Source organism: Triturus cristatus, chromosome 10, assembly GCF_964204655.1.
Source record: "Triturus cristatus chromosome 10, aTriCri1.1, whole genome shotgun sequence".
NCBI lineage: Eukaryota > Metazoa > Chordata > Amphibia > Caudata > Salamandridae > Triturus > Triturus cristatus.
The window spans coordinates 186,873,642-186,887,052 of NC_140593.1; the positions used below are offsets into that span (position 1 = coordinate 186,873,642).

Below are 13,411 nucleotides of genomic sequence, written 5' to 3' on the forward strand. Positions count from 1 at the left end.
AAAAGGAAGAGAACACCCATGTTTGAAACCCTGGCAAGACAAGTAGTGTACACCTTGGTGGAACTTCCACATCTTAGGAACCATTGGAAGATGTATAGGCAACGACCAAAGCATTCTGATTGGCAAATAGGACAGGAAAGTACGAAGGTAGGCTACTTGTTGTTCAGGATATTATGTCAAAGGCAAAGTCTTCTGAATAATGAGCAGTTAGCAACCAGGAGTGAGTGTAACTTGGAAAAATTATTGGACAAGGAAGATCATTGAGGGAAGTTCAGGAGAATCTATACAAATGTATACTAGATAACATGAAGTATACCGAATTATATGGATTAGATAAACTAGTAGACCAAGGTAGAGTGTATTGCAGTAACTCAGACACAAGTCTAAGATGGTCTGAAGTTCTGCTATGTGACACGAGAATGGTAACAGAGGAAGAACTCTTCTTAATATCCATAGGTAAAAGTCAGATACTAGACTCCTTATTAATTTGAAGTGTCAAGGATCATCAAATATAAATATAACTGTGTTAACAGGAGGAGAAGTACACATCACTGTCAGACCACAATGATGAAGGGGAGTAGGTAAGACTACATTTCCAGTTAGATGTCCATAGCTTATACTGAGAATTACCTGTAAATCTAGGGCAGTCAGTTCAACACAGTGCAAGTGGAGACAGCAATTGTATTCCACACCAAGCACCCAGACACTGAAGGTATGTTTGCCACATAGGAAAATGTAGATGCTCAAACATTTTCTGAATTTAAGCAAATCCAGTTTAGGTCAAATTCAACATGTGAGTAAAAGGATTGTTTAGAATGAACAACTTTGGTAAGAACTTTTATTTAAGCAATATTTCTTCTGATAATGTTAGGAAATCTTATCTAAGTATTTATTTATGTGATGAAAATACATAATTGCTTACTAAACAGAGCTGATTATAATAATATCCCTGTAAGTTTAACTACAAAACGTGACATTTGCGTGACATTCCCTCCTCTAGTAGATTTGTCAAGTACACTATCTGACTCATACCTTATAACAGTTACTTTATTGGGGATATTTTGCTCCTTAGGCTCGCTCTAGAAAATTATTACCTTCCCAGTTACATGCATTTTTCCCATTTTGAGGTTTACGTTTTTACAGCAGGTAATACCCAATTGAACAGACCCACACAAAAATATGAACACAATGAAAACTGGCAACAGCGATCTGCACAAACAGATAATCCACCGGGGGAGCCAGGAGAACCAATTTGAAAACCACTCCTGCACAGGGGAAACTCCCTCCAGATGCATGTATCTCTGTAGGTGGTGCAGTGCTTGGATGGCAAGTGTCAATGTACCATTGCCTGCGTCATTCCCTGGAATGATGGTGCAGCAGGCCACACCGATCTTGGCACACACTCCTCCTCCCATCATGGTCGTCAAGTCCAATACATATTGGTGCTGCATTAACATGAGTCATATTGCTCGCATTTCTACCTTGACTGAATTAAGGCCGGGCTCAGTGCTGTTCATCATTTTAAGCATTTCCCACTTGGTCATTTGGGAACAGCGGGCGTGTGCTTTTGTCTGCAGAGTGAAGAAGGGTATCGACCCTCCTGCCAAAACCTGTGTATCAGTAAACAGTCTGAATTCTTCGGGAATGTCCTTTTACTGAGGCCAGCCAAAATAGACCACAGTTCTCTTCTCATGTGCTTGGTGCAGCAAGTTTGTCTTCTTCCTTAATGGGTGCTGGTATAAGTCTGATAGTTACTCTCTAGGATTTACCAGGGTCAGGGTGTGTATGGTGACCAGGGAACAGAGTCCATGCCATCCGTGGATGAGCAGAGTATAGGGAAACTCGCTGCACTGCCAGTAGAAGTCCATGAGCCTGGAGGTGCCCCATTGCATATCCAGAATGTGCATGATCATGCTGCAGTTAGCATTTGTGACCATTGGAAGCATTCCTTTACCTCTGAAACATAATGTATATATTGTAGGTTTCTGTACAATTAGGGTTTGCCCCTTCTAGCAAAGTATATTCACCCACCTCGGTGTCCCAGATTGCCTGACCGGGGATGATCGCGCTTTCATTCAATGATTTACCCTGTGACTGATTCCTCCTCATATCCTCGAGCTGGGCACCCTAGACAAGAACTTCATGTCTGGAGAACACTTTTTGTTAGAGAAAACTGCCCCAGATACGCTAAGGACAATCCTCGGTCCACAGATGGATGCAGGGGCAGATGTGTATGTGCATTGAGTTTGGAGTTGTGCTACATCCAAGAATCTCTTCTCTGGGATGTCTTGGGGATAAACAGTATCCTACCCTATGGTGCCCTTTCTGCGCATCCTGTCTAGCTCGGTTTGGATGTCATTAGGTTCAGAAAAGAGGATAATGCGGTTGGCTTGGTTTCTTATAGGGTCAAATGTACTACTACCCAGTGTGTTTCTGCTTTTTTGGGTTGGATCTTGGCCCTTATTCTGCATGGATATAAGTGGCTAAGGCATTTTCTTTCTCGGGGGCTACCTCTTGGAATATGTAAAGCCTGACAGCGCCTACTGCATGTGGGATCAGCAAACAGATGTAACATGACCTGGAGCAACTGCGGTCATGTATTGGTACCATATGTTGTGTAAGAGGGCACTGTGCTATGCATGTGGGATGCTGGAGTTCTGCTGAGTGTAATTATAGGAGACATGGCAGGGGCCCCAAAGCAAGTGCTGTGATAACTTTTGAATAGACTCCATTTTGCTCGACAGTTCCTTGGTAGCGAATAGGTGCAGTAGCCTCCATAACAGACAGGGGGTACATAACAATGCAATAATGCATAACCTGTCATTTGGCATTGCAGGTCTTGGAATGGGTCACTTGGGAGGCGTCTGTGGTACTCTGGTGGCCTTGGTTTCCTTATCAGTTCAAACAAAAAGCTTGAGGTGTTAGTTCAAAGTTTCAAATGCAAATTTCTTGTCCAGGATGGGGTGTTTTCTGTGGTAGCTGGGTGTTGGTGCACTTGAAGATTCGGTGGTTGACCTGTTTGGATGAGAGCTTGTTTCATTGTTAACTCAAAAAACATTATATATGTGTCATAATCTGGGTTCCTGTATTTTTTCTTTGGGGCATGTCTTCCACACTCCACTGGTCACGATTTTGTAAGACACCAGATGGTGGCCCCAGTCGGGTATCTTTTTTATAGTTATGGGAGAATAAGGAGATTATTGGTTATCGAGGCAGTTTATTCTCTTTTATGAGCCATTGGTCCACCTCCTTCATTTATTCCTAAATTGATCCTTTGTTTAGTGCAAGATATTTGTGTGGATCTTCAGAGGCATAGGGACAGACAGCCTCATGCTTTATCAGGAATTCTGTGGGTGGCACTGGTTCTTCCATGGAGTGTCTTGCTTGGTGTGTGCACACGAGTATGTGGTTCGGGAGGCGTGTTGCTATTTAGTGTTGCTGGTGGTTGCAATGCACCCTGAGATTCATGTGTGTTTATCACTCAGCTACCAGCATGCGGCATGCTATGTGACCCTCCCTTGTGACACCAGGTATCTCAACCCCACCTTTTCTCAGGAAACCTCTTTTGGGGCTAACTTTGGGCTTTTTCTCTTTCGTTTTGGGTGTTTCTCTAAGTCTTGTGTGATCTACCATCTCCTTTGTCATGTGCGTGAGGGGATTGAAGGATACTCCGTGGCCCCGTTTTTGCCCCTATCTATGCTTCCTTGAGGTGTCAGAGGTTGGACCGACTGCTTTCCCTGGAGGGTGCATGCGGGGTATTGAGCATTTGTTAGTCACCACGCATGCTCTGGGGGTGTGTGTGTGCACCCTGTGCCTTACCATCGTCTGGAGCTGCAGTGGACATTTGGGACCCGTCTCCCCAGGCACCCCTTTACCCTGGGACCACACCCTGCTTCCTTTCAGCGTACTTGAGCCTGCTGTCCCCAGCTGGTGACTAAGATCATTATGGTTGGGTGTTATAAGGATATGGCAACGTGTCCGAACTTCGGAAACGCGGGGTAGTTCATAAAACGCAGGAGAAAGCTGGCTGAGTCATTATTTGTTTTGTAACCTCAAAAATGTGGAACTCAGGAATTTTGATCAAAAACTATAAAAAAAATAAAAAAATAAATAAAAAAAGTCTGCTGAGAGATGATGTAAACAACAAGCTCGGGGACTGACTTTCCCATTCCCAGGACGTCTGGTCACTCTGGTGAATCTCCCTTAACCGGAGGCTTGGACTCTACGTCATGTGAATCCCTCCCAGCTTATTGACTTTTTGTAAGCGCGCTGTGGAGTTTTTAGGGTTTGTTGCCATCCCCGGCACATGGGAAGCCTGGCCCTGACACTGAGGACAGCTTTGTTTTAGAACTGAAAAGAGACCTCCTTTGGGTGGAGGCTAATAGCTTTTTGGAGGCTCTAATGGGCCTGCACATCATGGGCAACAGGGTATGGTCACTTGAAGGGTCTGTGAATAAACTGGAGATGAGGCAGAGGAAGGGTGTAAGGCACTGTATGTGTAGACCATTATTTATGTCTAATTTGTGATTAGTTACTCATGGAGTGATTGTCATACAATTATATATATGGTCCTGATAGTATGAAAAGATGAGTTATTGAAGTTAATCTGTAGGTTCTGGATTAGACAAGTTAGCTACTGAGAAAGGAAACACGGGTTGAACCCATGAGCAGGCTACTGGAATACCAACACAGAACTACAAAATATTTTCAGGCGGTGAATAGGTAGCTCGTCCTCCCACTGGAAAAGATGGTGTAGATGAATCACAAAGCAACGTTACAACAAAGACAAATATACTGTGTTAAATTTGAATTAATAAAATGTTAAATGCTGTCCGGATGTTATGGGAAACCTTGCCCTGACACAATAAGTCACCTTTTCAGAACAAGCAAGATGTCAGTGTGTCTTTCGCGGTCTTCCCCAAATTAGGTCAATGGTAGAAAATGAATGAGAATTTATAAAGAAAAGATATGGTACATACTGTTACTTTTCTTCCCAGATAGGATTCAGTGATTCTGACATTGTCACTCAGGGTGTCTTTGCTCTTCACCGATAAGTGGGGTTGTGATTCATGTAGCTGACCACTGCACATATCAAATGCGATCACGTCATTTCCTTCCTTTGCAACAAAGCCACAGTTACAAGATGCTGGAAAGTGCAGACTCCCACAGTCCCACTGCCGCACGTGGACTTCGAAGTCTCGCGAAGTACTTTTGTACAACATAAAGGTTCCTGTTTTAAAATTATCATAAAGCCTGTCAGCAGAAGAAAAAGAAAAAGATAAGAAACATTTGCTGTTCATTATGTGAATGCTAAAATGTAAAACAAAACCATTTGCATTATTGTATAGAGTTTCCCAAACTGTAGGTTGTCAACCGATTTCTGGTAGGTCGAGAAAGAGCAATAAATAATGATGCCTTTATATTTTGTATTTATCTTGTCACCTTTGCTGTGCTTCAAAGAGGTCAAATGTCTGTTTATGTCGTCTGACAAATTCCCGTTTATTCTTTTAACATGGGGTTGGTTAATTTTCCTTCCTGGGACTGCAAAGTGAGAGGAGATTTTAAAGTGAACTATGTGACAATTTTGCTGGGGTACAGGGAAAGTGAAAGAAAAGGTTGTAAAGATCTATTTTTTTTGCAACACAACAAAATGTAGATACTATTGTATTTCAGAATATCTCAGCATTATCACAAATTCTAAGGGGAGGGGGTATGCAGACCCCCCTTCTTAAGCCTTAATAGGCAACCCATCCCTGTTGCTCCATGTTTTTATAAAGGGGAGGGGGCCATGCTGACCATTGAAGGCCGCGGGGTGAGTCCCAGGGCCCCCGTATGGTGTGGGAGCTGGCATTGCTCCTGCTCGGAGGGAGCAGCTGTTTTTTGCTTGCTTCCTGCAAACGGAAACAATATGTGTTCTTTTTCTCTGCCTACAAGAGTACAGGCAGGGAAAGAGAACACAAGTCTGCTCCCAGCCAGCAGGTAAATGATTACATCCCCAAGAGCGGGGAGCAGACTTGCATATTTGCTCCCATCTGGTGGGAGATATAACAAGCACTGGTAAATGCATTACGTTTCACCTATGTGATTAATTTTAAGCTGTTTTGTGTTGTACGTTGTAGCTTGCTTATAAGTTACAGAAAGTCTGTTAACCCCTTGTATGCCCATGACGAGCTGGACTCGTCATGGAGCACAGTCGCGCTGTGCCCATGACGAGTCCAGCTCGTCATGAGGCATACCCTAGGGAATCCCTCTGTGCGGGCACCAGAGGGATTCCCTTTCTGCCAAAATAGCCTCGGGAGCTGGGGAAGAGCTTTCCCAGCTTCCGAGGCCCCCCCCCCCCACTTTCACTGCAATGACGATCGGCGCGCACGTCGCGCCGACGTCATTACAGAGAAAGTGAAACTGAAATGAGCCAAGAGGCTCATTTCAGTTTCACTTTCTACGTGCTCAGGGGGCTATCTCAGCCCCCTGAGCACGTAGAAAGACGGGAGAGGTATCGTTGGAAAGGGGGAATCTCCCCTTTCCAATGGTACCCCTCGGCAGTGGATCCCTGCTTGGGGATCGCCACAGGAGGGCGATCCCCAAGCAGGGATCCACCCACTAGACACCAGGGAGGGGGGAGCGGCCCCTTGGGCAAGGGCCTTTGCTCCCCCCAAAGAATTTGCCAAATTTAGTCTTTTTGCCCCCCCTGGGGGGCAGATGGGGGCAGTAGCCCCCAATCTGCCCCCACCCCGGGGGGGGGGGCAAAAAGCCCACTAGACACCAGGGAGTTTTAAAAAAAATACAAAATAGGGGTGGGGGCTGCCCAAAACGGGCATGCCCATGCCCCCACCCCACCCCCCATTACTACAGTCTTTCTGCCCTCCGGGGGCAGATGGGGCATTTGCCCCTAATCTGCACCTTCGGGGGGGCAGAAAGCCCACTAAAAACCAGGGATTTGTTTTTATTTTTTTTTAGGGTGGGGGCTGCCCGCAACGGGCAAGCCAATGCCCCCACCCACCCGCCACCATTACAGCCTTGCTGCCCCCCCTGGGAGGCAGATGGGGCATTGCCCCCCAATCTGCCCCCCGGGGGGGCAGAAAGCCCTCTAGACACCAGGGAAATAAAAAATAAATAAATAGGGGTGGGGGCTGCCCAAAACGGGCAGGACCATGACCCCACCCCACCCCACAATTACTACCGTCTTTCTGCCCCACCCGGGGGGCAGATGGGGCATTGGCCCCTAATCTGCCCCTTCGGGGGGGGGGCAGAAAGCCCACTAAAAACCAGGGATTAGTTTTTAGTTTTTTTTAGGGTGGGGGCTGCCCGCAACGGGCACGCCAATGCCCCCACCCTCCCCCCCACAAAAATGACAGTATTTCTGCCCCCCAGGAGGCAGATGGGAGCTGTAGCCCCCAATCTGCCCCCCCTGGGGGGCGCAGAATGCCCACTAGAAACCATGGATTTTTTTGTTTTATTAGTGCAGGGGTAGGGGCCCCCCAAAATGGGCATGACAATACCCCACCCCACCCCCAGAGAAATTCCAATCTTTCTGTCCCCCCCGGGAGGGCAGTTGGTGGCAGTGGCCCCTGATCTGACCCCTGGGGGGGCAGAAAGCCCACTAGGCGCCAGCGAGTATACCGGCTTTTTTTATACGTGGGGGTGGGGGCTGCCCAAAATAGTCATACCAATGCCCCCACCCCCACAAAAAATAGCCACAGTCTTTCTGCCCCGTCAGGGGCATATCGGGATGAAACCCCCTTCCCCGATTCCCCCCCAGGGAGGCAGAATTTTTTTTAGCAATGTGCATACCTGTGGATTTTGGGCCCTAGCGCAGTTGGCACGTAGGCAAACCTAGCAAACCTGTACATTTTTGAAAACTAGACACCGAGGGGAATCCAGGATGGGGTGACTTCACTGGCTCTCACTAGGTTCTGTTACCCAGAATCCATTGCAAACCAAAAAATGTGTCCAAAATAACACATTTTCCTCACATTTCTGTGGTGGAAAGTTCTGGAATCTGCGTGGGTCCACAAAATTCCACCCACCCTGCGTTCCCCAAAGTCTTCAGAGAAAAATGGTACCTCACTTGCGTGGGTAGGCCTAGTGCCCGCGTCAGGCAAGGGCCCAACACCTATTGAGGAGACATCAAAATTACCTATCACAAAACAACCTGGTTTTGCAAAGGGGGTCCCATGAGTTTTTGGCCCCGGGCTTGGCGGCCATCTAGGGAAACCTACCAAACCCACACATTTCTGAAAACTAGACACCCGGGGGATTCCAGGGAGGTATGGCTTGCGTGGATCCCCCAAAGTTTCCTTACCCAGAATGCCCTGCAAACCTCACATTTAGCTGAAAAAAAATCACCTTTTTCACACATTTTTGTGTGGGAAAGTTGTGGCATCACCGGGCTGACACAAATTTCCTACCACCCAGCGTTCCCCAGGGTCTCCCGATAAAAAAGGTGCCTCACTCGTGTGGGAGGCCCAAGTACCCGCGACAGGCAAGGGCCCAAAACGTATTGAGGCGACATGAAAATTGCCTACATCAAAACGACCTGGTTTTACAAGGGGGGTCACCTGGGTTTTTGGCCGGTGCTCGGCGGCCACCTAGGGGAACCTACCAAACCCACACATTTCTGAAAACTAGACACCCGCGGGACTCCAGGGAGGTATGCGTTGCGTGGATCCCCCAACGTTTCCTTACCAAGCATGCCCTGCAAACCTCAAATTTAGCTGAAAAAAAAAATCACCTTTTTCACACATTTTTGTGTGGGGAAAGTTGTGGCATCACCGGGCTGACACAAATTTCCTACCACCCAGCGTTCCTCCCGGGTCTCCCGATAAAAACGGTGCCTCACTCGTGTGGGAGGCCCCAAGCTAGGGTTCAAAAACGACAGCTAGACATTTTGCCAAAAAAGGGTCATTTTTCACTGCGAAATTGAGGTGTGACCACGTTGCGTTTTGCGCCGTTTCCTGTCGCGGGCACTAGGCCGACCCACACAAGTGAGGTACCGTTTTTCTCGTAAGACTTTGGGGAACGCAGGGTGGGTGGAAATTTGTGGATCCACGCAGATTCCGGAACTTTCCACCACAGAAATGTGGTTTTTTTGACAATTTTTTAGGTTTGCAAGGGATTCTGGGTAACAGACCCTGGTGGGAGGCAGTCAAGTCACCCCATCCTGGATTCCCCTGGGTGTCTAGTTTAAAAAAATGTATAGGTTTACTAGGTTTCCCAAGGTGCCCGCAGAGCTAGGGTTCAAAAACTAGAGCTAGTCACTTTGCCAAAAAAGGGTAAATTTTCACAGCGATATTGAGTTGTGACCACAATGCGTTTTGCGCCGTTTCCTGTCGCGGGCACTATGCCTACTCACACAAGTGAGGTACCATTTTTATCGGGAGACTTAGGGTAATTCAGATTTGTAAAGGAACTGTTATTATCTATTGACTCTCGATGCATTTCTGCCTTCCAAATGAAAGATATTGTGTAAAAAAGAAGTCATTCTAAAAAATGACTGATAATTCTCATGCTAGTATGAGTATTCCCAATTTCAGAAATGTGCAAATATCTACTGTTTCTAAACTCTATATTTTGTTCCCATTTCAGAAATACATAGGTGTCTTTCATACCGATTTTTCCATGTACACATTTTTACAGAATAATTACTATATACCCGGGACATAATAAAAAACCATTGCAAGTTGCTGCTCAGTTTTTGGCTCTGGGTTCGTCGGGTTCTCGGTGAACCTACAAGTCCTATATATCCCCACAACCAGTAATGTCCAGCGGATGTAATGGTATATTGCTTTCAAAGAGCTGTCATAATTAGAAGAAGTTACAGGTGAAAACGTTGACACAAAAGGATGTTTTTTTCAACTAATTTTCAATTTATCCTATATTTAACTGTTAGTTTCTATAAAAAAAACCTTGATGGATCTACACAAATGACCCCTTGCTGAATTCAAAATGTTGTCTTCTCGAAAATGTATAGCTTTCCAGGATCCATTATTGCATTTGTATAGATAGATATTATTCTTTTTCCATAAGCTTATCTGCAAATTCAATTGATATCCCATTGCAGCCCGCTGCAAATAGAAAATGCCTTTCATTTAATTATCCATGCAACTACTTTTCTGACTGAGATTGGGCAAGGCAAATGAAAATGTATTAAAGTTATTTACAGCTAAAAAACAGCAACTGGGGGGGAATTAGGGAGTGAGTCAATCAGTGCCTTTTCTCAGTAATGTAATACCGATTATGTAACAGGAGGAGGAGTAAATGGCCATTACATTGAATCTGCCGGGTAAAAGCACTTCAAGTCTGGACCAAATCAATAGACAACTAAGGAGGTTGTGTTGTGAGTTTATAGGTACTACTAGCAGCAACGAGAACATGTGAGTTACTTCTCATGCTTTGAGCAGTTATGAAATAATACACACTATTCCAATTACTCTGACCCCCCCGTCCAAATTAAGTACATCATTGGTACATTGTCAACCCATGAACATGGGCTGACAATGATGCAGAGTAGTGTGTGGTGAGAATGGCTAGTATGTGGTGTACTTGTGTTAATCATTAGCCCTACCCTTCCTTACTGGCCCGTCACCTTCCGATTCAGCTCCATGTGGACCTAATGATCTAGAACCAGGATGAATAAATGGAATTATCCCTCTACATTTCACGACAACACACTTAATTGGCCACAGATACAGCAAGGTTTGTGGTATTTTATTCTAACTGAGAACTGATTGTTGAGGATTTCGTAACAAAGGTTGTCTGTGGAGGTGAGTGACTAGGTTGATAATGCTACACAAAGAGCATTCTTCATAGTATGACAAGAACACACATCAAGGGTTGCCACAGCTATCACACACACCTGAAATAGGAATGGTGTGTACAGAACGCACAGTAGATGTGACACAATTTCAAATATAAGTATGTCTTTATGCAATTAATTAATGAGTGGTAAGTTGTCAGCCAAATTAGTTGTTTTGTGTAACAAGCTTAGGAGTCACTAGATGCACAAATGTACTTGCACTTACTGTGAACAGTGAACACGGTCAGTGTCAATGAACGATGAAGCGGGCGAGCGGTCTCAGCTCATCTCTGTTGATGAAGCCTTGCAGATATAGTGCTTAGACCACTAAATGACTGGCTCATATCTCACTGGGTTAGGGTTTGAAACCAGCTGTAGTGAGATTGCAATGAGGGTTATCCATTTGATGATTCTTTAGCAAACGGTTTGTGGCTGTGCATTCACAACTGAGAGCCAAGGTCTAGAAAGTGGGACTCTCCCCCACAACCGATCTGGGATCCACAGAAACACGGCATTCCCACAATCTACTACAAAACATCCGGTTTTTCGGCCTCTCCTTATTCTCTTTACTTCAATGTATTTATTATATACATTTTATCTCGATACCCCCTTAGATTGGACCATTACGGTACACTTATACATGTTCAATGAAAGTTACGATGCACTCGTCTTATATTTGTGATTTAATGCACTCGTTGTTTAAAACCGAAATGACTCAATTATTATAGCGCGTCGGCGGCCCTGTTTTACAGGCGCCTCTCAAACGTGCTCGGGCGGCATCAGCCTCAAAGCACCATTTGACTTCACGTGAGCTGTGCGAGCGTAGGTGCTAATCGCTAAATAAAGTTTTTACGACAGGCTCCGTGGTGTTTTATTCCCTTTCAACTGCACAGGATGCGTGTGTCACGTTGACCTCTGACACACCTGGTGACGTGTTGCATCCTGGGGATCTCCCACATGGGGAGGGTCAGTCTGCCGGGGAGTGTTGAGAAATGGCCTCTGCGCTCCGCTCAGAAGGGTCCCGGGGGCATCTGGAACTCATCGCCATTAACAAGGAAACAGAAGCCCGTTCACGGAGGTGGTAAAGTGATCGCTAAAGTCTGAGTTACGGCCGCAGACTTGTGCGGTGTCAAAGCCCCCGCCGAGCGCATGTGCTTCCAATCCTGCCCCTGCTACTCGTCGAGTGCTGAAAAACTGCGCATTGTGGCCCTTCAGCAGCCATCTCTTCCCATTAATGTCCTCTTCTGTACTTACAGTACATAGAGGGAGGGGTCCCGGGGGGAGGGACAGGAGAGCCATTAGTCCTGGACCTCAAGCTCAAAGAGGAGACTCAAATTTGGAAACCTGTTAAGATTGTTCAGTTGCTAGAGGGGATTCAAACCCGGAAGCAGCATGGATCTTTCGAGACCTTTGAGCTGGCCAGTGTGTGTGACAAATGCTATTGACACAAACACTTCTATATCCTCCTCCCATAAGAGCGCCGCACTCACTTGAGGTATGAAGAATAGGTCTGAGGATCTAATAAAAGAACAATTCTATGCGAAAAGGATGAAAAAGTTATTTGCAACTCAAATGTGGTAACTCACAGACATCTTTCAGAAATGATGTAATAGTTTATTTCGTCCTATCAGAGATACTCTTACAGGAGTCAGTTCAGCGAGTTCCATGATGGATTATTATATGGACTATTTTATCATTCTTTTCCTTAATCTTCAGCATGAATTTATATGTCACGTACTAAGGATCCATAGCCTGCTGCTCAGCTTGCTGACAATAAAAGATGCTGGAAGTACACCTAAACTGATTGCAAGAAAATACTATGTTGGCTTTCCAGTAGAATCTGATATAAAACTGAACATGGGATTCCTCCTATCCAAAGTGTTTGTTTAGAACCTGAACATGTCTTCGGCGAATATTATCTACAGAGAACATTTCTGGAATGTAAGCATAAGGTTTAGTGTGAATTAAAATGTTAAGAACTAGAAATTATGGTTTAATTGAACATATTTAATTAGAAGTATATTTACCTTCCATCAAATGTAATTATGTGAGGGTCTGTGAACGAGTAGCAGAAAGCAGTAGGCACATCCTTCACTGTAATCTGTAAGAGACATGGTATTCAGATAAGAAAAGATATGCAGTGATGAACAGTGAGCATTTTGCCAAATTAAGAAAGGTAACAGTAAGCATAAGTTATCTTTGGGTTTGCAGTGCCTCACAACTGATCTCTATAGAAATCTGAGAGACCCTGGCAAAGATTACAAGAATTCTTCCGAAGATAGTGGTAATTATTGCTTTCCAAAATAACCCCAACAGAGATTCTTTAATGAGCTAAACAATCCATTGAGAAACCTCAGGGGGAAATCAGAGGCACGTGACAAACATCCACTAACCACGAGTAGTGTGGCCTTGGCTGACGAGTGGTACACAGGCCATCACCAAACTCTACCACAAGAGGCATGAAAAGTTATGTTGGTCCCCACAGTAGCTGAATCAGTTCTAGTCTAGGTGAGGGATTTAACCCCCTTGGAAATCCTAGGAAGGTCAAGAAACCCCCAAACCGCCAAGTCAGTATTCAAAGATGAAAAGGGATGGGTGTCTTTTTTCTTTATAAGG

The 13,411-nt window shown here is 45.2% G+C and overlaps 1 protein-coding gene across 4 annotated transcripts in view; it reads right to left on the minus strand.

The window, feature by feature from the left end:
• VWDE (von Willebrand factor D and EGF domains) overlaps positions 1-13,411 on the minus strand; it is a 384,361-nt gene that overhangs the window by 175,323 nt on the left and 195,627 nt on the right. For all 4 annotated transcript variants that reach the window (XM_085630788.1, XM_085630785.1, XM_085630787.1 and 1 more), the window contains exons 9-10: positions 12,823-12,896; positions 4,980-5,253 (exon numbers count right to left, since the gene is read on the minus strand). In XM_085630788.1, coding sequence (XP_085486914.1) covers positions 4,980-5,253; positions 12,823-12,896 — 348 coding nt within the window. The remainder of the gene's footprint in view (positions 1-4,979; positions 5,254-12,822; positions 12,897-13,411) is intronic.